Source organism: Molothrus ater, chromosome 29 (assembly GCF_012460135.2).
Source record: "Molothrus ater isolate BHLD 08-10-18 breed brown headed cowbird chromosome 29, BPBGC_Mater_1.1, whole genome shotgun sequence".
NCBI lineage: Eukaryota > Metazoa > Chordata > Aves > Passeriformes > Icteridae > Molothrus > Molothrus ater.
In genome coordinates, this window is record NC_050506.2 from 1,338,722 (window position 1) to 1,364,733 (window position 26,012).

At 50.4% G+C, this 26,012-nt stretch overlaps 4 protein-coding genes across 6 annotated transcripts; 1 reads left to right on the plus strand and 3 right to left on the minus strand.

The window, feature by feature from the left end:
• Nucleotides 1-323: 323 nt before the first annotated feature.
• POLR3GL (RNA polymerase III subunit GL) lies at nt 324-9,188 on the minus strand. 2 transcript variants are annotated; one of them, XM_036397936.2, is made up of 9 exons: nt 9,093-9,188; nt 8,280-8,613; nt 7,409-7,535; nt 5,853-5,982; nt 4,758-4,826; nt 4,599-4,655; nt 4,454-4,521; nt 2,360-2,473; nt 324-2,278 (listed from the first exon to the last, which is right to left on the minus strand). In XM_036397936.2, exons 3-9 carry the CDS (start codon nt 7,526-7,528, stop codon nt 2,192-2,194), a joined length of 645 nt encoding a protein of 214 aa, XP_036253829.1. In that variant the 5' UTR covers nt 7,529-7,535; nt 8,280-8,613; nt 9,093-9,188; the 3' UTR covers nt 324-2,191. The 2 variants fall into 2 exon arrangements, with proteins under 2 accessions (XP_036253829.1, XP_054373615.1); XM_054517640.1 differs by having other exon boundaries at nt 2,360-2,519.
• Nucleotides 8,648-11,857, plus strand: ANKRD34A (ankyrin repeat domain 34A). Its single transcript, XM_036397851.2, has 2 exons — nt 8,648-9,194; nt 9,777-11,857. The coding sequence occupies exon 2, from the start codon at nt 9,814-9,816 to the stop codon at nt 11,119-11,121; it is 1,308 nt and encodes a 435-aa protein (XP_036253744.1). The 5' UTR covers nt 8,648-9,194; nt 9,777-9,813; the 3' UTR covers nt 11,122-11,857.
• On the minus strand, nt 11,626-16,344 carry RBM8A (RNA binding motif protein 8A). Its single transcript, XM_036397940.1, has 6 exons — nt 16,241-16,344; nt 15,543-15,602; nt 15,368-15,445; nt 14,234-14,370; nt 12,987-13,123; nt 11,626-12,019 (listed from the first exon to the last, which is right to left on the minus strand). Exons 1-6 carry the CDS (start codon nt 16,305-16,307, stop codon nt 11,974-11,976), a joined length of 525 nt encoding a protein of 174 aa, XP_036253833.1. The 5' UTR covers nt 16,308-16,344; the 3' UTR covers nt 11,626-11,973.
• A 443-nt stretch (nt 16,345-16,787) lies between these two features.
• LIX1L (limb and CNS expressed 1 like) lies at nt 16,788-25,976 on the minus strand. Of its 2 annotated transcripts, XM_036397900.1 has the most exons (6): nt 25,685-25,976; nt 24,778-24,941; nt 22,451-22,591; nt 20,614-20,709; nt 19,674-19,751; nt 16,788-18,525 (listed from the first exon to the last, which is right to left on the minus strand). In XM_036397900.1, the coding sequence occupies exons 1-6, from the start codon at nt 25,974-25,976 to the stop codon at nt 18,283-18,285; spliced, it is 1,014 nt and encodes a 337-aa protein (XP_036253793.1). In that variant the 3' UTR covers nt 16,788-18,282. The 2 variants fall into 2 exon arrangements, with proteins under 2 accessions (XP_036253793.1, XP_054373608.1); XM_054517633.1 differs by lacking the exon at nt 25,685-25,976 and having other exon boundaries at nt 24,778-25,615.
• Nucleotides 25,977-26,012: the final 36 nt, after the last annotated feature.

A 26,012-nucleotide genomic window follows, 5' to 3' on the forward strand; every position in this document is an offset into this window, starting at 1 on the left:
TTACCTTTTCCCTGCCCAAAACTCCACCTTTACTCCCCAAAAATCCACCTTGCCACCCCCAAAAATACCCTTTTCTCCCTAAAAAAAACCTTTATGTCCCAAAAACCACTTTTTTCACCCCAAAAAAGCACCTTCCCCTCCCAAATAAAACATTTCCTCCCAAACACCACCTTTTTTTCCTCATAAAACCACATTTTCCATCACAAAAACCCCCACATTTCATTCCCCCCAAAACCCCTTTGCCCATTTTAATCCCTCTGAGCCCTCGGTAACCCCCTTGTCCCCCCCTCCGTGCAAAAAAACAGCAAGAACGGAGCCAGAAATACCAAAAATCCTTTAAAATTCACACAAAATCCACCCAAAAAAGCCCCAAAATTGGGGGGGGGTCCCGGCCCCGCCAGCGGGCCTGGAGCACCGGCGCCACCTGGTGGTGACAAAGGGAATGACAGGACAAGGGGGACACCAATGTCCCCAAGGGGGGACGGGGACCCCAGTGCCACCCCAATGTCCCCAGGGGGACCCCAGTGTCACCCCCAATGTCCTCAAGGGTAAACAGGGACCCCAGTGTCACCCCAATGTCCCCAGGGGGACCCCAGTGTCACCCCAATGTCCCCAAGGGGGGGACGGGGACCCCAGTGTCACCCCAATGTCCCCAGGGGGACCCCAGTGTCACCCCAATGTCCCCAGGGGGACCCCAATGTCCTCAAGGGGTGGACAGGGACCCCAATGTCACCCCAATGTCCTCAAGGGGTGAACAGGGTCCCCAGTGTCACCCCAATGTCCCCAAGGAGACCCCAATGTCCTCAAGGGGTGGACAGGGACCCCAGTGTCACCCCAATGTCCCCAAGGAGACCCCAATGTTCCCAAGGGGGGGACAGGGACCCCAGTGTCACCCCAATGTCCCCAAGGGGTAACAAGGTCTCCCCACTGTCCTGGGGAGGTGACAGGGACCCCAGTGTCACCCCAATGTCCCCAAGGAGACCCCAATGTCCCCAAGGGGTGGACAGGGACCCCAATGTCACCCCAATGTTCCCGCAATGTCCCCAAGGGGACCCCAATGTCCCCAAGGAGGTTACAGGGACCCCAATGTCACCCCAATGTCCTCAGGGGGTAACAGGGTGCCCCCAATGTCCTGGGGAGGTGACAGGGGACCCCAATGTCCCCGAGGGGTAACAGGGTGTCCCCTGGGAAGAAGAGGGGACCCCAGTGTCCCCCAGTGTCCCCAAGGGATATCAGGGTGTCCCCTGGGGAGGTGAGGGCAGCCCTGCTGTGCCAGGGCTGTGGGGCAGTGCCCGTTTTGGGGTTTGCCCCCTCTAGGGGTGCCCGTTTTAGGGTCAGTGCAGATTTTGGGGTCAGTGCCCACTTTGGGGTCAGTGCCCACTTTAGGGTCAGTGCCCATTTTTGGGTGCCCATTTTAGGGTCAGTGCCCATTTTGGGGTCAGTGCCCATTTTAGGATCACTGCCCGTTTTGGGGTCAGTGCCCATTTTGGGGTGCCCATTTTAGGGTCAGTGCCCGTTTTAGGGTCAGTGCCCATTTTAGGGTCAGAGCCCATTTTGTGGTCAGTGCCCATTTTGGGGTGCCCATTTTAGGGTCAGAGCCCATTTTGGGGTGCCCATTTTGGGGTCAGTGCCCATTTTGGGGCCAGAGCCCGTTTTGGGGTCAGTGCCAGTTTTAGGGCCAGAGCCCATTTTGGGGTCAGTGCCCGTTTTGGGGTCAGTGCCCATTTTGGGGTCAGAGCCCGTTTTGGGGTCAGTGCCCATTTTGGGGCCAGAGCCCGTTTTGGGGTCAGTGCCCATTTTGGGGTGCCCATTTTAGGGTCAGAGCCCATTTTGGGGTGCCCATTTTGGGGTCAGTGCCCATTTTAGGGTCAGTGCCCGTTTTGGGGTCAGTGCCCATTTTAGGGTCAGTGCCCATTTTAGGGTCAGAGCCCATTTTGGGGTCAGAGCCCATTTTGGGGTCAGTGCCCATTTTGGGGTGCCCATTTTGGGGTCAGTGCCCATTTTGGGGTGCCCATTTTAGGGTCAGTGCCCATTTTAGGGTCAGTGCCCATTTTGTGGTCAGTGCCCATTTTGGGGTGCCCATTTTGGGGTCAGTGCCCATTTTGGGGTGCCCATTTTTAGGGCCAGAGCCCGTTTTGGGGTCAGTGCCCATTTTGGGGTGCCCGTTTTGGGGCCAGAGCCCGTTTTGGGGTCAGTACACCGCCTCGTCGCCGTTGTCGTCGCTGTCGGGCCCGAAGCTCTCCCCGTTGTCGAAGTAGGACAGGACGTAGTCGGTCTCCTGGGGGACACAGGGGGCACGGGTGGCACCTGGGGACCCCTGAGCCCCCACCCACCCCCCCAGGTGCCCCCCCTTCCTCACCTCTTCGTGCTCCTCCTCATCGTACTCCTCCTCCTCCTCCTCCTTTCCTTCTTCTTCCTCCTCCTTCTCCTCCTCCTCCTCTGACGTCACCTCCTCCTCCTTCTTCTCCAGGCTCTGGGGGGGGACAACAAAACCCCAAATCCATCCACTGGGGCCAGCCCTGGGGAATTCACACTGGCTGGAAAAATCTCTTCCGTTTTCTCCGATAAAATCCCAGGATTTTTCCCCTGGGAAGCTGAGAAACCTCAGGAAAAGGAAACCAATTCTTGTCTCGTTTGCTTCTCCTGTGTTTTGCTCATGTGGGATAAAGTTGGAGATTCTTTGATTGGATTCTGCTGTGAGTTCTTTTGACTTATTGGCCAATTGGTGCCAAACTGGGACGAGACTCTGGAAAGAGTCACAACTTTTCATTATTATTTTTTTCATTATTATATTTTATATTTTTATATTTATTTTTCTTTATTTTTATATTTACATTTATATTTCTTTTTATATTATTACATTTTATCTTCTTTTCATTATTATCTTTTTTTTACTTACTTTTCAGTGAGTATCTTTTCTGTATTCTTTAGTATAGTATAATATAGTATTTTAAAATATAATATAGTAGGATAAAGTAATAAATACTATTTTAAAGTAATAAATCAGCCTTCTGAGAATAATGGAGTCAGATTCATCATTCCTGCCTCCGTTGGGCCATTCCAAATAAATACAATTTATGTCAGTATAGTATTCTTTAATATAATATAGTATTATAAATTATGGTAAATTACATATAAATTATAAATATAAATATTTATACAAAATTACAAAATATATAAATGATAAAAGTAATAAATTAGCCTTCCAATAACATAATATAGTGTTTTTAAATATAATGTAGTATTAGAAAGTAATAAATAGTATTTTAATATATAATGTAGTATAACTAAATATTAAATAGTATTTTTAAATATAATATAGTATAACTAAGTATTAAATAGTATTTTTAAATATAATCTAGTATTTTAAAGTAATAAATCAGCCTTCTGAGAATAATGGAGTCAGATTTATCATCCCTGCCTTCCTTGGGACATTCCCAATAAATACCGTATATGTTAGTACAGTATAGTCTTTTAAAATATATTTTATATATAATTGAATAAATTCTATTCAATTATATATAAATTAGAAATTTACAGATAGAAAAATGTTTATATAAAATTATAAAATATATGAATGATAAAAAGTAATAAATCAGCCTTTTGAGAACATAGTATAGTACTTTTAAATATAATGTAGTATTATAATGTAATAAATAGGATTTTAAAATATAATATAGTAAAGTCATAAATAGGATTTTTAAAATACAATATAGTATAATAAAGTAATAAATAGGATTTTTAAATATAATATAGTATAATAAAGTCAGCAATAGGATTTTTTAAATATAATATAGTATAATCAAAGTCATAAATAGGATTTTTCAATATAATTTAGTATAATAAAGTCAGAAATAGGATTTTTAATATATAATATAGTATAATAAAGTCAGCAATAGGATTTTTCAATATCATTTAGTATAATAAAGTCAGAAATGGGATTTTTCAATATAATTTAGTATAATAAAGTCAGAAATTGGATTTTTAAATATAATATAGTATAATAAAGTCATAAATAGTATTTTAAAATATAATATAGTATAATAAAGTCAGAAATGGGATTTTTCAATATAATATAGAATAATAAAGTCAGAAATGGGATTTTTCAATATCATTTAGTATAATAAAGTCAGAAATGGGATTTTAAAATATAATATAGTATAATAAAGTCAGAAATAGGATTTTTCAATATCATTTAGTATAATAAAGTCAGAAATGGGATTTTTCAATGTAATATAGAATAATAAAGTCAGAAATTGGATTTTCCAATATCATTTAGCATAATAAAGTCAGAAATAGGATTTTTCAATATAATTTAGTATAATAAAGTCAGAAATGGGATTTTTCAATACAATTTAGCATAATAAAGTCAGAAATCAGCCTTCTGAGAGCGTGGAGTCGGATCCACCGCCCCTTCCCTCCTCCCTGCAAACACAACGGGCCCCACGCTCACCTCCAGCTTCTTGATGGCCTCCTCCTTGTCCAGCGCCAGCTGCTGCTTGGGGACAGGGCCAGGGGTGCCTGGGGGGGCACAGGGCGCTGTCACCCCCCCGGGGACAGTGGGGACGCACAGGGAGGGGCAGGGCGGGGTCACTCACGGCCTCGGCGCGGCCGCCGCACGCGGATCCTCAGCTCCCGCGGGAGCCGCCGCCAGTCTGGGGGGGCAAAGCTGGGGTTGGGGGGGGACCCCAAAAGCCTCCACGCGCCCCTCAGGGCCCCCCCTGTGTCCCCAGCAGGGCCCCTCCTGTGTCCCCCACCTGGGTTCCAGTCGATGGCGTTGTCCACGGGGCTGGAGAGCTGGTACTTGTCCGAGTAGCGCTCGATGTCTGCGGGGATGTTTTGGGGACATTTTGGGGACACTCTGGGGGATTTAGGGACATTTTGGGGGATTTGGGGTCACTCTGGGGATATCTGGGGACATTTGATTTGGGGACACCCAGCCCCGGGGACACCCATGGGAGGGCACACATGGGGATGGTTGATGGGGGAATAAAATGGAGGGGATAAATAATGGGAATAAAAGGGGAATAAAATGGGGAGGGGGGGGATAAAATGGGGCAAATAAAATGGGAAAATGGGGGAAGAAAATGAGGGGGATAAAATGGGGGGGATAAATAATGGCAATAAAGTGAGGCGAATAAAAAATGGGAATAAAAAGGGAATGAAATGGGAGAGGATAAAATGGCCGGGGGGTATGAAATGGGGGCAATGAAACGAGGGGAATAAATAATGGGAATAAAAAAAATGGGGGGATAAAATGGGGAGAACAAAAAATGGAAGGAATTCAGTGGGGGGTATAAAAGGAAGGGGATAAAATGAAGGGGATAAAATGAGAGGGATAAATAACGGGGGGAATAAAATGGGGGGGAAATAAAATGGGGCAAATAAAATGTGGGGATACAATGAGGGGAATACAATGGGGGGGATAAACCAGGGAATAAATACTGGGGAAATAAAAGGGGGGGGGGGAAATAAAATGGGGAGGGGGGATAAAATGGGGCAAATAAAATGGGGGGATAAAATGGGGGGGATAAACCGGGGAATAAATACTGGGGAAATAAAATGGGGGGGGAATAAATACTGGGGAAATAAAATGGGGAAGGATAAAATGGGGAAGGATAAAATGGGGAAGGATAAAATGGGGAAGGATAAAATGGGGGGGGGGATAAACTGGGGGGCAATAAAAAATGGGAATGAAATGGGAATGAAATGGGGGGAATGGAATGAAACGGGGCAGGGGCTGCGGGTGAGCTCTGGAGCTGCAGACGGGGACGAGCCCCCGCCCCAACCCCTCCCTGCCCCGGGGCACCGCAGGGCGGGCCCGGGCCCGGTGCCGCCGGTGCTGCCGGTACCTCTGCGGGGCGCCCCCGGTTTGACGAAGTACGGGAGCCCCTTCATGGCCCGGCGCAGCTCCTGCTTCAGGGCCAGCATGTACTCGCCCTCCTCGCCCCCGGGCAGGGGCGCGGCGCGGCGCTCCAGCACCTGGGCACGGACCGGGAGGGAAAAGAGTGGGGGTAAACCATGGGCTTCTGGCAAATCCTGAAATGAGGGTGGTGCGCTGCGGCAGAAAGCGGTGCTGTGTTCATTTTCTTAGGTAGAATGTTCTAGGTTTTATATATGTATATATATAAAATTAAAAAAAAGAGTTATATATAATATTATAGTATATTATAATAATATATAATATAATAATATAGTATTATAATATATGAGATATATGATATATATTATATAATATATAATGATATATGTATTATATCATAGATACATGCATAAAGTATATACACATATATGATATAATCTATACATCGTATATAATATATATTATATAATTATATAATTATATATGCATTATATCATAGATACATGCATAAAATATATACATATATATGATATAATCTATACATTGTATATAATATATATTATATAATGATATAATGATATATGCATTATATCATAGATACATGCATAAAGTATATACATATATGATATAATATGTACATTGTCTATAATATATATTATATAATGTTATCATTATATATGTATTATATCATAGCTATATGCATATAGTATATACATATATATGATATAATATATACATTGTGTATAATATATAATAAAAATATAATATTACATTATATATTACAATAATATCTAATATATAAAGGATATATTATATATGTCACGTAATAATATAATAATATATTACATGTAATATATTAAATGTATTATATATATATAATATATATATTTTATATATATATATCCTAAAACACGCTACTTAAGAAAATTAACACAGTATCACTTTCTAACATAACATGTATAGTATTCATTTTGATATTTGCCAAAAGCCAATCATAAAATACTTATTATAAATTAGGTTTATATATATATATAGGTTATCATACTTATTATAAATTAGTATATATATATATCCTAAATCTAAAACAAATCTATATCTGAATATATATATAACCTAATCCAAATTTTTATTACTCTAATTATATTGCTGTTTTTATAGCAATATAATTATATAATTTCATTATTATTTATTAGTCGTACATATTATATTATATTATATTATATTATATTATATTATATATTATATTATATTATATTATATTATATTATATTATATTATATTATATTATATTATATTATATTATAATTTATCGTTAGTATTTATTAGTATTATATTTTTTCTTATATTATCATTATACTATTACATAATATTTCTTAATATTGATCATTATATTACTTAATATATTGTATTATTATTATTATTACTACTACTACTACTATTATTACTATTATCATCATCATTATCACTATTAAACTTTTATAATTTTAAAACCCATCTGATTGGCGTTTTTCCCTCCCGGGGATGCCCGAATTACCGGGGACTCACCGGGAAGAGCGGCGAGGGCTGCAGGGTGGGCGGCGGCAGCGCGTCCCCCTTCCCGATGCCCACGGCTTCCACGTTAAACGTCATCTGCCCCCGGCCCCGGCCGCGGCCCCGGCCCGCCATCCCGACCCTGGGGACAACGGGGACACATCTTCAACCTCCAAAAACTCACATTTCATCCCCCCCCAAAACCCCTTTGCCCATTTTAATCCCTCTTAGCCCTCGGTAACCGCCTTATCCAACCCCCCTCCGTGCAAAAATCAGCAAGAACGGAGCCAGAATAGCAAAAATCCTTTAAAATTCACACAAAATCCACCCAAAAAAGCGCCAAAATTTGGGGATCCCCCTCCGGGCCTGGAGCACCGGCGCCACCTGGTGGTGACAAAGGGAATGACAGGACGAGGGGGACACCAATGTCCCCAAGGGGGGTACAGGGACCCCAGTGTCACCCCAATGTCCCCAAGGGGTAACAGGGTGTCCCAATGTCCCCAGTGTTCCCAAGGGGACCCCTTGGCATCGGCGTTTTGCCCGGTGCCGGTGATGCCCCAAGTGCCGCTGCCCACCTCGGTTTGCCCCTCGGTCCGGTCCCGGGGCCTCTCTCACTCACCCGGTCCCGGTTATCCCCGGTGTCGCTTCTTTCCCCTCCCCAAAGCTGCTGCCGGTGCTGACCCCAGTCCCGGTGTGTCCCCCCGGTTCCCGCTCCACATCCTTGTCCCGGTACCCCGTCTCTGTGCACCACTCAATCCCGATGGCCTCCCCCGCTGGCTCCCGGTCTCGGTCTCCGTTTCCATCCCCGTTCCTGGGTGTTCCCGGTGGCCCTCCCGCTCCCGGTATCCCCTCGTACGCCGGTCCCGGTGCCGATATCCCCTCGTACCCTGCTTCCGGTCCCGATATCGCCTCGTAGCCCGGTCCCGGTCCCGGTGTCCCCTCGTAGCCCGGTCCCGGTCCCGCTCTGCGCAAGCGCAGTCGCTCCCCACGTGTGCGCGACCGCCGTGGCCCCGCCACGCGCAGAGGGGGCGGAGCTTGGGCGTAACCCCCGCGTTGATTGGCGGGTCAGGACGAGGGGCGGGGCTTAGAGGGGGATCACCGGAGGGGGCGGGGTCGGGGGCGCGGGGTGGGAACGGGGGGGATCAAAAAGGGGGATGAAAAATGGATGAAAAATGGATGAAAAATGGGTGAAAAACAGATGAAAAGGGGTTGAAAAGGGGCTGAAAAGGGGATGAAAAGGGGATTAAAAGGTCCCTGAGCCCCCCACGCCCGGACCCCCCAGCCCCTCTGCCCTGGGGTAGCTCAGGCCCCGGGTGCTGGTGCCACCCCAGCCCTGCCATGCTGTGCCCCCCAGTCCCGCTCCCCACTGCCCCCAGCCCCACTGTAGGAACCCCCAGGCCCGCTGCACCCCTGGCCTCCCCCAATTTCCGATGCTCCAGGGTCCTCAGCGCCCCCCATCCCCGCTGCCCCTCGCTCCTGCTGGGCTGTGCCCCCCGGTGCCGCTGCCCCACGGGCCCCCGAGAGCCCCCGGTGCCCCCCAAGCCCTGATCCCCCCCCGTCACTCCCACGCAGGGCCGGGCGCTGGATGCGCCGTGGGTGATTCATCCTGCTCCAGCCCCCCCCGCGCCGACAGCAGCCAAAAATAGCGCTGCGGGAGGGGGGGGACCCTCCGCATCACCTCCCGCCCCCCCCGCCTCACCGGCGGCTGGCCGGGATGGCGGCCACGGGCCGCTGTCCCCGACAGCCCCATCCCCGGGGCCGCGGGAACCGGGACCAGGGACCCCACGCTCCGGTCGGCACGGTAAAACGGGGATGGAGAGGGGCGGGATGGGGGGGTCCCCGATGACGGGGGAGGGGGTGAGGGGACAGCCCCCAGGCCCCGGGGGTGTCTCACGGAGGGGACCGGGAGGATTTTCCCCCGTTTTCCCGGCTGGTCGGAGAGGGATGAACGGCTGTCGCCATGGGAACCGGGCGGGCAGGGATGGGAAGGATGGGGGTACCGGTAGGGATCGGGGTACCGGCAGGAATGGGGTGTGGGCAGGGATCGGGGTACCGGGAAGGATGAGGGTACGGGCAGGGATGGGGGTACCGGCAGGGATCGGGGTACCAGCAGGAATGGGGTGTGGGCAGGGATCGGGGTACCGGCAGGAATGGGGTGTGGGCAGGGGAAGCAGGTGAGGCAAAGGGAGGAGAAGGGAGGAGGATGAGGAGGGGGTGCAGGAAAGCATTTGAAGAATGGGATTTAGGGGTGCGGGCAGGGCGGGGGGGAACACAGCCTGGCGAGCTCGGGACCCCCTCCTTTGCTGGGGAAACTGAGGCAGGGAGAGGGGACACCCCATGCTGGGGGATTTGGGGGGGTCTCACTGCACCTCTCCCCTCTCAGTGAGCGAGTTCCGCCCCCGTCCCCCGTGAGCCCGGCCATGCCCAGCGCCGCGGTACCACCGGGGGGGCTCCCCATGATCCCGGCCGAGGGCTCGGCGCTGCTCCGCGCCGTCTCCCAAGGGAAATTCCGCCTGACCCGCCTGCTGCTCGAAGGGGGTGCCTACATCAACGAGGGCAACGCGGCGGGCACCACGCCGCTGATGGCAGCGTGCAGGGCCGGCTACGCCGAACCCCCCGAGCAGCCGCGGATGGTTCAGTACCTCCTGGAGAACGGCGCCGACCCCAACATCCCCGACAAAGCCGGCAGAACGGCGCTGATGCACGCGTGTGCCGAGCGAGCCGGCCCCGCCGTGGTCGCCACTTTGCTGGCCCACGGCGCCGACCCCAGCGCCCGGGATTACGGCGGGGGCTCGGCGCTGGTTTATGCCCTGGAGCGGGGGGACCGGGAGACGCTGCAGGTGCTGCTGGACGCGTGTCGGGAGCGAGGGCGCGATGTCATCATCATCACCTCGGCCACGTCGCCCCGAGGCACCAAGACCACCCGGCAGTACCTGAACTCGCCCCCGTCGCCCGCTCTGTGCGCGTCCCCGTCGCAGGTGCAGGTGCGGGCGGCGGCGGCGTCGCCGGGGGCCGGCGGGAGGGATGAGGAGCGCGATGTGTTCCGCTTCCCTCCCGCCGCTCCCGCCGCCCCAGAACCGTCCCGGGCCGGGCCCAAGCGGCAGCTGAAGAGGCTGAACTCGGAGCCGTGGGGGCTGGCGGTGCCGGGCGTGGAGGGGATGCGGGGGGGACACTCGGAGGGAAGCGCGGAGGGGACACAGGGACCCCCAGAGGGAGCACGGAGAGCTTTAGATGAGATATGGGGAGCCCCGGAGGGGACACGGGGACCCTCGGAAGGGTCGTGGGGTTCTCCTGAGGGGTCCTTAGAAGGGACACCGGGCCCCCCGGAGCAGCTGGCAGCGGGGCTGGAGGGGCTGCGGCTGCGGCCTCGCCGCCACAGCGTGGAGGGACGCGAGGGCTCGGGGCTGCCCGGAGCCACCTGGGCAGAACGGGTGCCCCCCGCGCCAGCCCCGGGGCGTTGGGTTCCCGATCCTCCTCCACGGGGCAAACCCCTACGACGGGAACCGCCCAACCCCGAGCTCGGCGCCGCTCCCGGGCCGCTGCGGCACCCGGCGGGGCTGCTGGAGCGCCGGGGCTCCGGAACGTTCCCCCCGGAGCCTCCGGGCAGGGCGGGGCTGCTGCCGCCGCTGCCGCCCCGGGCGCTGCTCCGCCGCCACTCCATGCAGCCGGAGGCTCTACGGCACCTCGGGGCCTTCTGCGGGGGGCTGGGAGCCGAGCCTGGCTCGTAGGGACCCCTCCCCAGGGTTCTGGAGACCCCCCAGCCCCACCCATCAAGGCCAGGAGCCCTTGGGGAAAGCCTCGCCCTGCTCTGGACCCTGCCGAGGGTCAACTCCTCCCTCCCTCTGTCGGCACAAACTCTGCACGAGCCCGAATTTGGGGAGCTGGTGGGTGCACCCCAACTGCCAGGGTCCCCCCCAGGGTCCCCCTCCTGCTCCTGCCTCATCCTCCCAGCAGCTTTTCCCCCCAGGGTCTGGTATTAAAGGCCCCAGTGTAGCTCAGTGGCTGTGAGTGAGGGGTGCTGGGCACATCTGTGGGATTGGGGGCACAGCTGTTGCATCCCAATGGCAGTTTTAAGGGGAAAAAATGGGGTTTTTTTTAAGATCTGAGTTGTTCTATTGCCAGGCTGGGAGGGATTCCCAGGATCCTTGGGGATCCAGCAGCTTGGATGGAGAGGGATTTTAGGGAAAGGGGTTTGGGAGCTTTGATGAAGGACAAAGAACAAGAAGACAAACTTAGACAAAATCTTGTTATTTGACACAAAACAAGGAATGCCCAGTGGGATAAATACCATGGGAGATTTAGGAACCATTTGCCTGGAGCATGAAAAAAAACCTCCCAGGATATTCTGGGATGGGGAGCTGGGAGGGATCCCCCCAAAACCCAAGGGAAATCCCCCCCAACCCTCAGAAACTGCTGCTTCCCTCATACTTGTCCTTTGAAAACAATAAAATTCCATAAAACCCACATTTCCCCAGGGGAATGGAGCTGGTTTGGCTCCTCCAGGCTGTGTACAGAGCCCAGTTTTCCCAGTTTCCCACCAGTTTGGAGGTGGAACATCAATGGGAGGAGGTTTGGATCCATCATCGGCGGCGCCGGTCCGGACTGCGGCTCCGCCGCCGCCCGCCCCTGGAAAAGAGGGAAAAGTGAGGAAGGGAAAGGGGGAAAAAAGGGGAAAAGGGGTAAAAAACATAAGGGAAAAAAGGGTAAGGGAATGGGGAATGTAAAGGGAGAAACGGGGAAAGGGAAGGGGAGAAAAGAGGAAATGGGGGAAAGGGAAAAGGAGATATGAGAATGGGGAATGCAAAGGGGGAAAGGGAAGGAAAGGGGAGGAAAGAGGAAAAAGGCAGGGAAAAGAGGAAATGAGAGGGAAAGGGTACAGGACATGGGGAAAGGGTACAGGAAATGGGGGAAAGAAGAAGGAAAAGGGTAGAGGAAATGGGAGAAAAGGAGGGAAAATTGTACAGGAAATAGGGGAAAGGGAAAAGAAAAGGGGAATAGGAAATGGGGGAAAGGAAAGGGAAAAGGGCATGAAAAAGGTACAAGAAATATGGGAAAGGAGAGGGAAAAGGGTAGAGGAAATGGGGGAAAGGAAAAGGAAAAGGGTAAAGGAAATGGGGGAAAGGAAAAGGAAAGGAATGGGAAAGGGTACATGAAATACAGGAAAGGAGAAGGGGCACAAGAAATGGGGAAAAGGAAAGGGAAAAGGGAAGGAAAGAGGTACAAGAAATATGGGAGAGGGAAAAGGGTACAGGAAATGGGGAAAGGAATGGGAAAAGGTACAGGAAATATGAGAAAGGAGAGGGAAAAGGGTACGGGAAATGGGGGAAAGAAAAAGGAAAAGGGTAGAGGAAATGGGGGAAAAGAAAGGGAAAAAGGAGGGAAAAGGGTACAGGAAATGGGGGAGAGGAGAGGGAAGGAAGGAGTCCAGGAGAGGAACATTTTGGGGCGTTTATCCCTATTTTAACCCCGCCACCCCCATAACGGGGCACGGAATTCCCCCATTCCCCTCACCGAGGGAAATCCCGCAATTCCCTCCCACTGCCAGCCCCTGGCATTGCCAGGAATCCCCTGCAATTCCCAGGAGCTCCCTCACCTCCTCTTGCCCTTGGGGGGGCCCCTGACGAAGCACCAGTCCACGCTGACCGGCTGCCCCATGAGCTCCTGCCCGTTGAGCCCCTCCATGGCTGCCTGCGCCTCCTTGTACGTCTCGTACTCCACCAGCGTGTAACCCTGGAGTAGGAAGGGCTCAGGAGTGGGGTTGGGAACACACAGGCACCAGGGGAACGCAGCTTTGGGGTGCACAGACCCCCCTGGCACCCTGGGTTTAGGATTGGGAATGAGCCCAGCTCAGGTTTGGGGTGCACAGATCCCCTGGCAGCCCAGGTTTAGGATTGGGAATGAGCCCAGGCACTGAGAGAATTCCCAGCTGAGGTTTGGGGTGCATAGACCCTCCAAGACCCCAGGTTTAAGACTGGGAATGACACAGACACCAGGGGAACTCAAATTTGGGGTGCACAGACCCCCTGACACCCCAGGTTTAGAACTGGGAATGAGCCCAGCTCAGGTTTAGGGTGCACAGACCCCCTGGCACCCCAGGTTTAGGATTGGGAATGACACAGACACCAGGGGAACACAAATTTGGGGTGCACAGACCCCCTGACACCCCAAGTTTAGGATTGGGAATGACCCCAGGCACCAGGGGAACACAAATTTGGGGTGCACAGACTCCCCAAGACCCCAGGTTTAGAACTGGGAATGAGCCCAGCTCAGGTTTAGGGTGCACAGACCCCCTGACACCCCAGGTTTAGGATTGGGAATGACACAGACACCATGGGAACTCAAATTTGGGGTGCAAAGACCCCCTGGCACCCCAGGTTTAGGATTGGGAATGACACAGACACCAGGGGAACACAAATTTGGGGTGCACAGACCCCCTGACACCCCAGGTTTAGGATTGGGAATGACACAGACACCAGGGGAACTCAAATTTGGGGTGCACAGACCCCCTGACACCCCAGGTTTAGAACTGGGAATGAGCCCAGCTCAGGTTTAGGGTGCACAGACCCCCAACACCCCCAGTTTAGGATTGGGAATGACACAGACACCAGGGGAACTCAAATTTGGGGTGCACAGACTCCCCAGCACCCCAAGTTTAGGACTGGGAATGCCCCCAGGCATTGGGGGATCCCAGCTCCCAGCCCAACTCCCAGCTCAGTTTTGGGGTGCAGGAAGCTCCCAATAAATCAATTTGGAGCTGCAGATACTCCCATAACCCCCAGAATTGGGGTGCACCTCCCACCCTGGAGCTTGGGGGGGTCCCCAAAAGTGCCCCCTCCTGACCTTGAGGTACCCAGTGCGCCGGTCCAGGTTCAGGTGGATGTTTTTGATCTCCCCAAATTCAGCAAATCTGTCGTGCACGTCCTCCTCTGTGGCCTCCTCGTGCACCCCTGTCACAAAGAGGATCCAGCCCTCCACGGCTGGGCAGGAAAATTGGGGGGGTCACAAGGCTGGGAATGAAGATTTGCCCCCCAAAAATCCATGGAGCCTCCCCCAAGGGTGAGATTTGGAGGTTGAGCCAAAAGTGATGCTGGGAAAGTGGGGAAGAATCATCCCAATGTGGCCCCAGCTCCTTCTTGTTGCTGTGGTGGGTCCCCAAAAAAGGGTTTGTTACCCCAAAATCCCCCCTTTTTCAGCTAGGGGAAGGAGATGGAGGCCCAGATCCTCCAGATCCTGGGTGAGGTTGGGAAAAGCTGAGCCCAGCAAAGCTGAACCCAAAATCCAGATCCCATTTCTCATGGGGAAAGTGCCCCTGGTGACATTTGGGATTCCATGGGGCCCTCAGGAAGGAGCATCTCCCCCCAAATTCCCCCATTTCCACCTTGGGAAAGGGATGTGGAGCTGGGGTTTGCCCTAAAATAAATCCTGGGAATGAGGGAAGGGAAAGGGAAAGGGAAAGGGAAAGGGAAAGGGAAAGGGAAAGGGAAAGGGAAAGGAAGGTCCCAGCCTAAAATAAATCCTGGGAATGAGGGGAGGGGAGGGGAAGGGAAGGGGTCCTGGGAATAAAGAAAGGGATTATGGCAGCCTAAAATAAATCCTGGGAATGAGGGGAGGGATTGTCCCAGCCAAAATTAAATCCTGGGAAGGAGAGAAGGGATTGTCCCAGACTAAAACAAATCCTGGAAGAAGGAAAGGGAAAGGGAAAGGGAAAGGGAAAGGGAAAGGGAAAGGGAAAGGGAAAGGGAAAGGGAAAGGGAGGTCCCAGCCTAAAATAAATCCTGGGAATGAGGGAAGGGGAGAGGAGGGAAGGGAAGGGAAGGGGTCCTGGGAGTAAAGAAAGGGATTATGCCAGCCTAGAATAAATCCTGGGAATGTGAAAAGGGAAGGGATTGTCCAGGCCTAAATTAAATCCTGGGAAGAAGGGAAGGGACTGTCCCAGCCCCCTCCAAGCCCTGCAGGTCCCCAGGGTCCCCTCACATCTCTGTGGCCCTGGCTCGTCCCCGTCCTGCTCCACGCTGTCGTAATCTTCGCGCACCCGAGCACGGGATCCTTCCTCTGGGAAAACAAAAAGGGGGGGAAGAACAGGACCCCCAAACTTCAGGGGTCACCCAGAGGGCCAGGGAAGGGGTCAGGGGGTGTTTTAGTGTCTCACCTGAGCCGAAGCCGCGGCCCTTCCGCTTCTTGGCCTTTTCTTTCAGCTTGTGGATGCTCTCTGGTGGGGATTGGGGAGCAGGGGGTCAGCAGGAGCAGGGAGCCCCCCAGAGGGACGGGGACCCCTCAGCCTGGCTGGGAGGGCTGGGAATGACCACTGGGATGAGAATGACCACTGGGCTGGGAATAACCCCCTGGGAATGACCACTGGGATGGGAATGACCACTGGGATGAGAATGACGCTCCTGGGAATGACCACTGGGATGAGAATGACACTCCTGGGAATGACCACTGGGTCAGGAATGATGCCCCTGGGTCAAGAAAAACCCACCCGGGCCGGGCAGGACCCCTTGGGCTGGGCAGGACCCCCCGGTCCAGGCAGGGCCAGCCCCGGGCAAGGCAGGACGGTCTCCCCGTGACGGGAATTACCCTCCCCGGGCCGGACAGAACCCCCCGAGTCCCTCCGGGCCAGGAACGGACAGCAGGACCCATCTCCCACACGGGGAATGATCCCCCGAGCCAGGCGTGACCCCCCAGCACCGAGCAGGAGACCCCTGGCACCGGCAGCAAGCCCCGGCCCGGGCCCGGGCTCTCCCTGAGGCCGACGCGGCCAGAGCGGCTCCGCTGAGCCGGGACCCGGCCGAATCGCTCGGCGGGGCCGCTCTGGGCCGGACGGTATTGCCGCAGCCCGGCGCTCACCGTCCCCGTCCTCGTCCATAGCGAAATCCTCTCCGCCCGCCTCATGAAGATCCAGTACGTCCGCCATCTTGCCGGGAGTAGCGGTGCACGCCGGGAGCGCGCCGGAAGTGGGAGGGAACAGAGCGGAAGTACCGGGCGCGGCCATATTGGGAAGGGGGTGTGGCAGAACAGCCAGGGCGGCCATATTGGGGAGTGTGGCGGAAGTGTAGGCGTGGCCATATTAGGAATGGCGGTGAGCGGAAGTTTCCGTGTCCGCCATTTTGAGAAGGTCACGAGACCTTGCCACCATCTTGAGAAGGTCGCTACGTCTTGCCGCCATTTTGAGAAGGTCTTGCTGAATCTTTTTGCTCCGGGACTTTCGAACCCCGGGAATTTTGAATCCCGGGACTTTTGAACCCCTGGAATTTCGAATCCCGGGAATTTTAAACCCTAGGAATTTTGAACCCCGGGACTTTTGAACTCTGGGAATTTCGAACCCCACACTGACGCGGCTCAAAGCGTTTTTTGGGCACGACTGGGCCCCCAAAAATGAGCAAGAGCACCAAAGTTAACCAAAATCGCTGGGTTTATTGTAGAAAATCCATATTAGTGTTTATCCCGTAATTTCACTGCCTCAACAAGGAGCACGACTTTCTGTGTACTGAGAAAATCTGAATTTTGTTAATTTTACACCTTCCACGGAGATCCAGAGCCTCCAAAGTGGCACCTTGATCCCACAAGCAATGGAATATCCTCTTTTTTTCCCTTTTATTTTTTTTTTAATTCCACAGCAATGGAACTCCCAGAGTCCTCCCAGATTTGTTGATTTTGAGCATAAAGAACTGGGAGGATCTTCAGGGATTCCCATAGGTGTGGAATAAATTGCGGGATTAACTCCGTGTTACTCCTAAATCAAATTTTCCCAATATTTCAGTAAAATTGCACCCCACAACCCCCCCAGCCCCCCCATCCCTTTTAAAATCCAATTTCCAGCGACATCAAATGTTAATAGTGTTTGTAGAAAGTATAAAAAATATATAAACCCCCAAAATAAGCTCGTTAGGATGTGGATACAAAAATGGGGTACCTACAGATAATGGAATTATTCCAATTTTATCCTAAAACAATGATTATTGCTGGAATATCCTGTGGTCAGGCAGAGGGAAGGAGGAGGGTGGGAATAGTGGAATCTGCAGGGTTTAAGGGGATAAGAAGTGGGAAAAGCTCTAAGCTGGGGTGAAAAAGGAATTCTGGCTTGGAATTCAGTTTGTATTCCCAGTCTGCTGGGGAAAAGGGGAGTAAGATGGAAATTTCCATGGATAAATTGACATTTTCTTGGGTGAACTCGGAGCTGTTTGAACAATTCCATGCCATAAAAGGGGTTTTAAAGCTAAATATAGTCTAAGTTCCATATGGATACAAAGGATAAGGAATGATTAGTGCAAATCCCTCCCTCATCCACAAACTCTCCAAGATTTTTCCAACCTTTTCCAATGCTGATATTTGGCTCCAGACAGGGCAGTTCCAGGGGGAAACTGCAGACCCTGCTGTGCTTGGGATTGGAATGCTGCAGGCTGATCCCAGATTTAATTCCAAAATTAAATCTAGATATTGCACGCCTTGGCACTCACTCACCTAATTAAGGAGCTCATCGAGGAGGTCTAATTGATCCCTTTCTGCTGCAGGAGGGAGGGGATCCAATGGGTTTTTCCAGAGGAAACACTGGATTCCCTGGAATCCCAACTGCTCCAGCAATGATGGAATGAGGAGAGGACAAAACCTGGGATCTGAACCCCGAAAAAAAAGGGACAGGAAAAAAAAATCTGCAGGGATTATGAGGGAACAAAAAGTTCCCTAGGGAATAAGGAGTTCTCAAGGGAAGAACGAGGAGGCTGAGAAGCAGCTCTAAAAAACCAGGATGAAATTGCTAAAATCCATTCAGGAGCTTTTTCCCTAAATTCAGGACCTTTTTTTTCCCCCCCACTAAATTTCTTCTAAATGTGCAAACGGGCTGGGATTTGGGGAAAGGCTTTTGGGATCACCAAGGGTGGGGTTTTTGGGGTTCAGCAACCAGAGGAGTGTGCTGAGCCCAGCTGACCAGCTGCCAGCAGCAGGATGTCCTTCTTCTCCTTGTGGAACCTCAGCTCCTTCCCGGCCAGCCGGGCCTCGTCCAGCTCGCGCTCGGTGGCCGCCAGCTCCCGGGAAAGGGCTCCTGGAATGTTCTGCTCCCGGTTCACCCAGTCCAGGGCCATCTGGTTTCGGATGTCATCGTCCAGAGCACGGTGGGAGTAGTGAGCCAGGACTTCCTGGTGGGAACGGGAGGCAGAGAATTGTTGGAATGGGGGGGAAGAAAAAAAACAAAACCCCGTGCGGGATGCAATAGGGTTGTTGAAAATTGGGAAGGAAACTTTAAGGGAATGGTGGTTTGTGAAGGTTGAGGTAGGGCAGAGGTTGGGCAGAGTTAATTGATAAAGTAGGGATTTAGTAAAAGGGGATCCTCAATGGATGCACCCTGGGCAGTGTGAGAGCCCAGGCAGGGCTATACCCAAGGTGAAGCAAAATGGTCACAAAATGGACCCAAAATGGTCACAAAATGGGTCATAAAATGGACCCAAAACTGTCACAAAATAAACCCAAAATGGTCACAAAATGGACCCAAAAGAGTCACAAAATGAACCCAAAATGGGTGACAAAATGGACACAAAATGGGTCACAAAATGGACACAAGATGGTCACAAAATGGACCCAAAATGGGTCACAAAATGGACTCAAAACGGTCACAAAATGACCCAAAATGGTCACAAAATGGACCCAAGATGGGTCACAAAATGGACCCAAAATAGTCACAAAATGACCCAAGATGGTGACAAAATGACCCAAAATAGTCACAAAATGGACCCAAAATGGGTCACAAAATGGACCCAAAATGGGTCACAAAATGGACCCAAAATGGTCACAAAATGGACTCAAAACGGTCACAAAATGGACCCAAAATGGGTCACAAAATGAACCCAAGATGGGTCACAAAATGGACCCAAGATGGGTCACAAAATGAACCCAAAATGGGTCACAAAATGGACCCAAGATGGGTCACAAAATGGACCCAAGATGGTCCCAAAATGGACCTAAAATGGTCACAAAATGAACCCAAGATGGGTCACAAAATGAACCCAAAATGGTCCCAAAATGGACCCAAGATGGTCACAAAATGAACCCAAAATGGTCCCAAAATGGTCACCCAGTCACAGGGTCTCTCACTTTCATAAGTTCTGGTCTATTTGCATATTGGAGTTAATTACAGCTGCAGCCCATCACGTCTCATTTTCCCCGTTTCCTCTCTTCAGTGCACATTGTTCGTGCTCTTGGGCCTGGAGATTTGGATCTTTTGTCCCTCCCGAGGCACCGGGAGAAGCTCAGCAGAGGGAAGGAGCAGCGGGGTGGAGCTGGGACTCACCTGGCGCGAGCACTGGCGCTCCCTCATGGCCTTCAGGCTCCCATTCCAGTGCAGCAGCTGGAAAACTGTCATCAGCTCCTGGGATGGCAGGAGGGAGGGTTTAAAATGCAAAATCTAAACCCACCAGATGTGCTGGGACTGCTCAGGGCTGGGTGACTTCCACTTGTGTGTTTTGGAAGGTCGGTGCCATAAAATATTCTTTACTGCTTGTAAATAAACTCTCATAAACGCTGGTGAGCAGGGTGATAGAACACAGTGATTTAGGCACCTCGTTAGGGAATTCTACATTTAAAATTAAGTGCAGTGAGTCTCTGTAGTGGGAGGGTCACTAAGAGAATGTTCCCTGTGAATATCTGCTTTGCAAATACAGGTACATATATTTATATCTGTAATATATTTATAACATGTATCTATAATTCTATACACGTGTGTACTTGCATGAGAGCAGATACCCCATTCCCAGCTGTTCTCCTAATCCTGATCCACATTCCAGAACCTTCCCCTGGCAGCTCAGACTTCCCCTTGTCCAGATGTTTTCCCCCATATTCCAATGGGATGCCAAGGTTGTGGTTTGGGGTCGTGACACCACTGACCCCCCAAACCCAGCACCAGACTTTGGGGGAAATATCTTTCCATCTTGTGGGGAGCTCTTTGTGCCCCGTTTTTAAGGATGAATCCCACTAATTAACTGGACTACTGCAATTAGGACATTTGGAAATATCACAGGGACGGCGAGAAAAAAAACAATTCTAAGGGTAGCACTGGAATTACCCCAAATCTGATCAGAATCAGAAAGAAAATCCGAGTTCATTTCCCATTAAAAAAAAACCCAAAAAACTAAAAATACACTTGGGAGACCAACCCAAACATCCCTTGAGCAAACCAGGAGTGGGACCTGGGGAGAAGAGGAGCAGGATCTGCACGAACTTGGACACAGCACCTGGAATTCCAGCATGGATTTGCCCTTGTTGGACTCCAGCATGAAGCGGAAGGCGCCGATCCCGGTGTTGGGATTGTCAGCCTCTTCTCGGTTGCCCTGCAGAGAAATCCCAGCTATGGAGCAGCCCCGTTCCCATTCCTGGGAATCCTCACTCCTGGAATTCCCAGTGGGATTCAGGAGGGCCTGATGGCAGCACAGGCTGAGCTGTCACACGTGGCTGTGACAGCCTGGTCAGACACAGGAAAAACCCGAGCAGTTTTCCCAGAATGGATTTGGGGAGCTTCAGGGAGCTGGAGATAAACAACGAGAGCCAAATATTACAACCAACCTGCAGCTGGTGCTCTTAACAATCTGTTATGTGTGGAATTGGAAATAAGAGTAGAAATAAATTTGGAGATTAGAAATAATCAGCCTCTGATTGGGATGGTGTGAATTGTAACACCTGTATTGCTTCACCCTACACTTAAGACTGAAAAACTAGAAATAAGTTTAAAAATTAGAAATAAATTTAGAAATTAGAAATAATCAGCTTCTGACGGTGATGGGCATGAATTATAACATCTGTATTGCTTCACCCTACACTTAAGACTGAAAAATAACTAAAAATAAGTTTAGAGATTAGAAATAAATTTAGAAATTAGAAATAATCAGCCTCTGATTGGGATGGTGTGAATTGTAACACCTGTATTGCTTCAGCCTACATGTGAGACTGAAAATGGAATTAGAAATAAGTTTAGAAATTAGAAATAAATTTAGAAATTAGAAATAAATTTAGAAATTAGAAATAATTAGCTTCTGATTGAGATGGTGTGAATTGTAACACCTGTATTGCTTCAGCCTACATGTGAGACTGAAAATGGAATTAGAAATAAGTTTAAAAATTAGAAATAAATTTAGAAATTAGAAATAATCAGCTTCTGATTGGGATGGGCATGAATTATAACACCTGTATTGCTTCACCCTACACGTGAGACTGAAAAACAACTAAAAATAAGTTTAAAAATTAGAAATAAAATTGGAAATTAGAAATAATTAGCTTCTGATTGGGATGGTGTGAATTGTAACACCTATATTGCCTCACCCTACACTTGAGACTGAAAATGGAATTAGAAATAAGTTTAAAAATTAGAAATAAATTTAGAAATTAGAAATAATTATCTTCTAATTGTGATGGGCATGAATTATAACATCTGTATTGCTTCACCCTACACATGAGACTGAAAAACAACTAGAAATAAGTTTAGAGATTAGAAATAAACATAGAAATTAGAAATAATCAGCTTCTGGTGGGGATGGGCATGAATTATAACACCTATATTGCTTCACCCTACGTGTGAGACTGAAAATGGAATTAGAAATAAATTTAGAAATTAGAAATAAATTTAGAGATTAGAAATAATCAGCCTCTGATTGTGATGGGCATGAATTATAACACCTGTATTGCCTCACCCTACACATGAGACTGAAAAACAACTAAAAATAAGTTTAGAGATTAGAAATAAATTTAGAAATTAGAAAGAATCAGCTTCTGATTGTGATGGGCATGAATTATAACACCTATATTGCCTCACTCTACATGTAAGACTGAAAAAGCAACTAGAAATAAGTTTAGAAATTAGAAATAAATTTAGAGATTAGAAATAAATTTAGAAATTAGAAAGAATCAGCTTCTGGAGGTGATGGTGTGACTCCACCATTTCTCTGTATTGCCTCACCCCGCGCACGGGGCTGAGAACGGAACGGAATTTTCCAAAGCGCCTGGGAACGAGCCCATGCCAGGGACAGAAAACGGCTCAGCCTGACCCAAACAAAAGCCCAGAGGAGCCCCCGTGCTCACGTTGAAGGACGCCAGGGCCTCAGAGACGCTCTTCTCGATGAAGTCGTCGGTGATGCGGCGCGAGGGGTGCTCGTTGAACACGGAGTTCATCAGCGCGATCTTGGCCGCGCTCCGGCGCGCCTCGGCCTTGGTGGGGCAGAACTGGGGACACAGGGCCACGCTGGGGACACGCCAGGACCCCCACGGCCCCCCAGAGCACCAGCAAAGGGGGCTGAGGGGGGGGGGGGGGTTAGGAAATGGCACCCCCAGATCAGAACTGCCCGCGGTGCTGGTGATTGGTTTGATGGAATTCGTTTTTTCAGACCCAAAGTGTTGGCAAATCGCCCCTGAGATCAGGATTTGGGGACCAAAAGAGGTTCAGAACCTCCCAGTATCTTCTCAATTAATGAATTTAATTTAATTAAAATTTTCAGACCCAAAGTGTTGCCAAATTGCCCCCCGAGATCAGGATGTGGGGACCAAAAGAGGTTGAGAACCTCCCACTATCTTCTCAATTAATGAATTTAGTTTAATTAAAATTTTCAGACCCAAAGTGTTGCCAAATTGCCCCCCGAGATCAGGATTTGGGGACCAAAAGAGCTTCAGAACCTCCCACTATCTTCTCAATTAATGAATTTAATTTAATTAATTTTTTCAGACCCTAAGTGTTGCCAAATTGCCCCCTGAGATCAGGATGTGGGGACCAAAAGAGGTTCAGAACCACCCAGTATCTTCTCAATTAATGAATTTAATTTAATTAATTTTCCAAAGTGTTGCCAAATTGCCCCTGAGATCAGGATTTGGGGACCAAAAGAGGTTCAGAACCTCCCAGTATCTTCTCAATTCATGAATTTAATTTAATTAATTTTTTCAGACCCAAAGTGTTCCCAAATTCCTCCCAAAGACCCGGATTTTGGGACAGAACCAACCAGATTCAGCTCCTCCTGTTGCACTATCAATTAATGAATTTAATTAATTTTTTACAAATTAATAATTAATTTAATTAATTTGTTCCCAAATTTCCCCCAAAGACCCGGATTTTGGGACAGAACCAAAAGAGGTTCAGAACCTCCCATTGCACTCTCAATTGATTAATTTAATTCAATTTAATCCTGGGAAGGAGGAGGAAGGATCAAATCCTGGGAAGGATCAAATCCTGGGAAGGAAAAGGAAGGCTCTAATAGGATCTAATCCTGGGAAGGATCAAATGCTGGGAAGGAAAAGGAAGATCAGATCCAACAGTTTTCCCTGATATCCCCTCTCCTACCTCAGCACGAACTTGGAAGTGACCAGAACCAGGCATTAAAGGCCACCAAAACCCCACAATCCACAGCCAAATCTTCCCAGACTGGGGATTTACAGACCAGGAGCAACTTGCAACTAAAGCTCCTTGCAACTGAAGAGGTTCAGAGGCAGATGCAGGGAGGAGAACACCCAGAAGGGAAGAGATATTTGGGAAATTATCCTGGTGGGGTCCTGGAGGGGCTTTCCCCAGGAATTTCCTTGCAACTGAAGAGGTTTAGAGGCAGATGCAAGGAGGAGAACACCCAGAAGGGAAGAGATATTTGGGAAACGATGCTGGTGGGGTCCTGGAGGGGCTTTCCCCGGGTATTTACTTGCAACTAAAGAGGTTGCAAAATCCACAGGGAAATCTTCCCAGATTGGGACCTGATGAGGATTTATAGACCAGGAGCAACTTGCAACTAAACCTCCTTGCAACTGAAGAGGTTTAGAGGCAGATGCAAGGAGGAGAACACCCAGAAGGGATGAAATATTTGGAAATTGATCCTGGTGGGGTCCTGGAGGGGCTTTCCCCAGGAATTTCCACGCAACTGAAAAGGTTTAGAGGCAGATGCAGGGAGAAGATATTTGGGAAATGATCCTGGTGGGGTCCTGGAGGGGCTTTCCCCGGGAATTTCCTTGCAACTGAAGAGGTTTAGAGGCAGATGCAAGGAGGAGATATTTGGAAAATGATCCTGGTGGGGTCCTGGAGGGCATTCCCTGGAATTTCCTTGCAACTAAAGAGGTTTAGAGGCAGATGCAAGGAGGAGAACACCCAGAAGGGAAGAGATATTTGGAAAATGATCCTGCAGGGGCATTCCCCAGGCACATCCTTGTAACTAAAGAGGTTGCAAAACCCACAGGGAAATCTTCCCAGACTGGGACCTGATGAGGATTTACAGACCAGGAGCAACTTGCAACTAAACCTCCTTGCAACTGAAGAGGTTTAGAGGCAGATGCAGGGAGGAGAACACCCAGCAGGGAGGAGAATGCCCAGAAGGGAGGAGATATTTGGGAAACGATGCCGGTGGGGCCCCGGAGGGGCTTTCCCGGGGTGGGGACGGTACCTGGAAGCTGCCGAAGCAGCTGCCCCCGGGCAGGGTGACATAGCAGACGTAGGGGGGGCTGGCGGCCGGCACCATCTCGTAGAGAACCAGGGCTCCGTTGCGCAGCTCGGCCCCGCGGGATTGCTTCATCTGCCAGAACTCCTGCAGCGCCTCCACCACGTTCACTGCCCGCAGGAGGCGCGGGGAGAGGGAAAAGGGGCATGGAGAGAGGGAAAAGGGGCGTGGGAAGAAGGAAAAGGGGCAAGGAGAAAGGGGTGAGCATGGAAGGAAATGGGGCATGGAAAGAAGGAATTGGGGACGCAGAGAGAAGGAAGGGAATAGGGGCATGGAAATAAGGAAAAGAGAATGGGGAAGGAAGGAAGGAAGGAAGGAAGGAAGGAAGGAAGGAAGGAAGGAAGGAAGGAAGGAAGGAAGGAAGGAAGGAAGGAAGGAAGGAAGGAAGGAAGGAAGGAAGGAAGGAAACGGGGCATGGAAAAAGGGAAAAGGGGGTGAGGAAGAAAGGAAGTGGGGCATGGAAATAAGGAAAGAAAGGAAGGAAAGGAAGGAAGGAAATAGGGCACGAAAAGAAGAAAGTGGGGCATGGAAAGAGGGAAAAGGGGGGAAGGAAGGTAGGAAACGGGGTATGGAAAAAGGGAAAAGGGGGTGAGGAAGAAAGGAATTGGGGCATGGAAGGAAGGAAGGAAGGAAGGAAGGAAGGAAGGAAGGAAGGAAGGAAGGAAGGAAGGAAGGAAGGAAGGAAGGAAGGAAGGAAGGAAATGGGGCACGGAAATAAGGAAAAGGGACACGGAAATAAGGAAAAGGGACACGGAAATAAGGAAAAAGGACACGGAAATAAGGAAAAGTGAAAAAATGGAATAAGGGACAATCGCCCCCGGCGCAGCCCGGTCTGTCGGCATCCCCCGCTCACCCCGGCCGTAGCCCTGCGTGTGCTTGGCGAAGCTCCGCACCACGGCCTCCACCGCCTCCCTCAGCACCGCGGGCGGCCCGGGCACGGCCCCGGCCCCCGGTCCGGGGGGCGCGGGAGGGCCCTGCAGGCCCAGCGGGGGCGGCGGCGGCGGCAGCCCCAGCCCCGGGCCCAGCCCTGATCCCGCTGCCGGTGTCGGGCCGAGCCCCGCGGGGGCCCCGGTGAGGCCGGGCCGAGCCCCGCGGGGCCCGGTGCCCACCCCGGGCTGCAGCCGCTGAGCCCGCACCGCCTCCATAGCCGCGCTCCCTCCTCAGCGCCGCGCTGTCAATCA

Excerpts from the sequence above, each read along its gene's own strand:
- POLR3GL (XM_036397936.2), bottom strand. The coding sequence starts at position 7,528 with ATGGCGGGCCGGGGCCGCGGCCGGGGCCGGGGGCAGATGACGTTTAAC. Across the intron at positions 4,827-5,852 it reads ACCGGGGGCGCCCCGCAGAG|ACATCGAGCGCTACTCGGAC; the intron begins GTACCGGCAGCA and ends ACATCCCCGCAG. Across the intron at positions 4,522-4,598 it reads GCGGCGGCCGCGCCGAGGCC|GCACCCCTGGCCCTGTCCCC; the intron begins GTGAGTGACCCC and ends GTGCCCCCCCAG.
- ANKRD34A (XM_036397851.2), top strand. The coding sequence starts at position 9,814 with ATGCCCAGCGCCGCGGTACCACCGGGGGGGCTCCCCATGATCCCGGCC.
- RBM8A (XM_036397940.1), bottom strand. The coding sequence starts at position 16,307 with ATGGCGGACGTACTGGATCTTCATGAGGCGGGCGGAGAGGATTTCGCT. Across the intron at positions 15,603-16,240 it reads TATGGACGAGGACGGGGACG|AGAGCATCCACAAGCTGAAA; the intron begins GTGAGCGCCGGG and ends AATCCCCACCAG. Across the intron at positions 12,020-12,986 it reads CCCCCCAAGGGCAAGAGGAG|GGGCGGGCGGCGGCGGAGCC; the intron begins GTGAGGGAGCTC and ends CCTCTTTTCCAG.
- LIX1L (XM_054517633.1), bottom strand. The coding sequence starts at position 25,290 with ATGCCCCACTTCCTTTCTTCCTCACCCCCTTTTCCCTTTTTCCATGCC. Across the intron at positions 22,592-24,777 it reads GCTGCTTCGGCAGCTTCCAG|TTCTGCCCCACCAAGGCCGA; the intron begins GTACCGTCCCCA and ends CTGTGTCCCCAG. Across the intron at positions 19,752-20,613 it reads AATCCATGCTGGAATTCCAG|GAGCTGATGACAGTTTTCCA; the intron begins GTGCTGTGTCCA and ends CTGCCATCCCAG.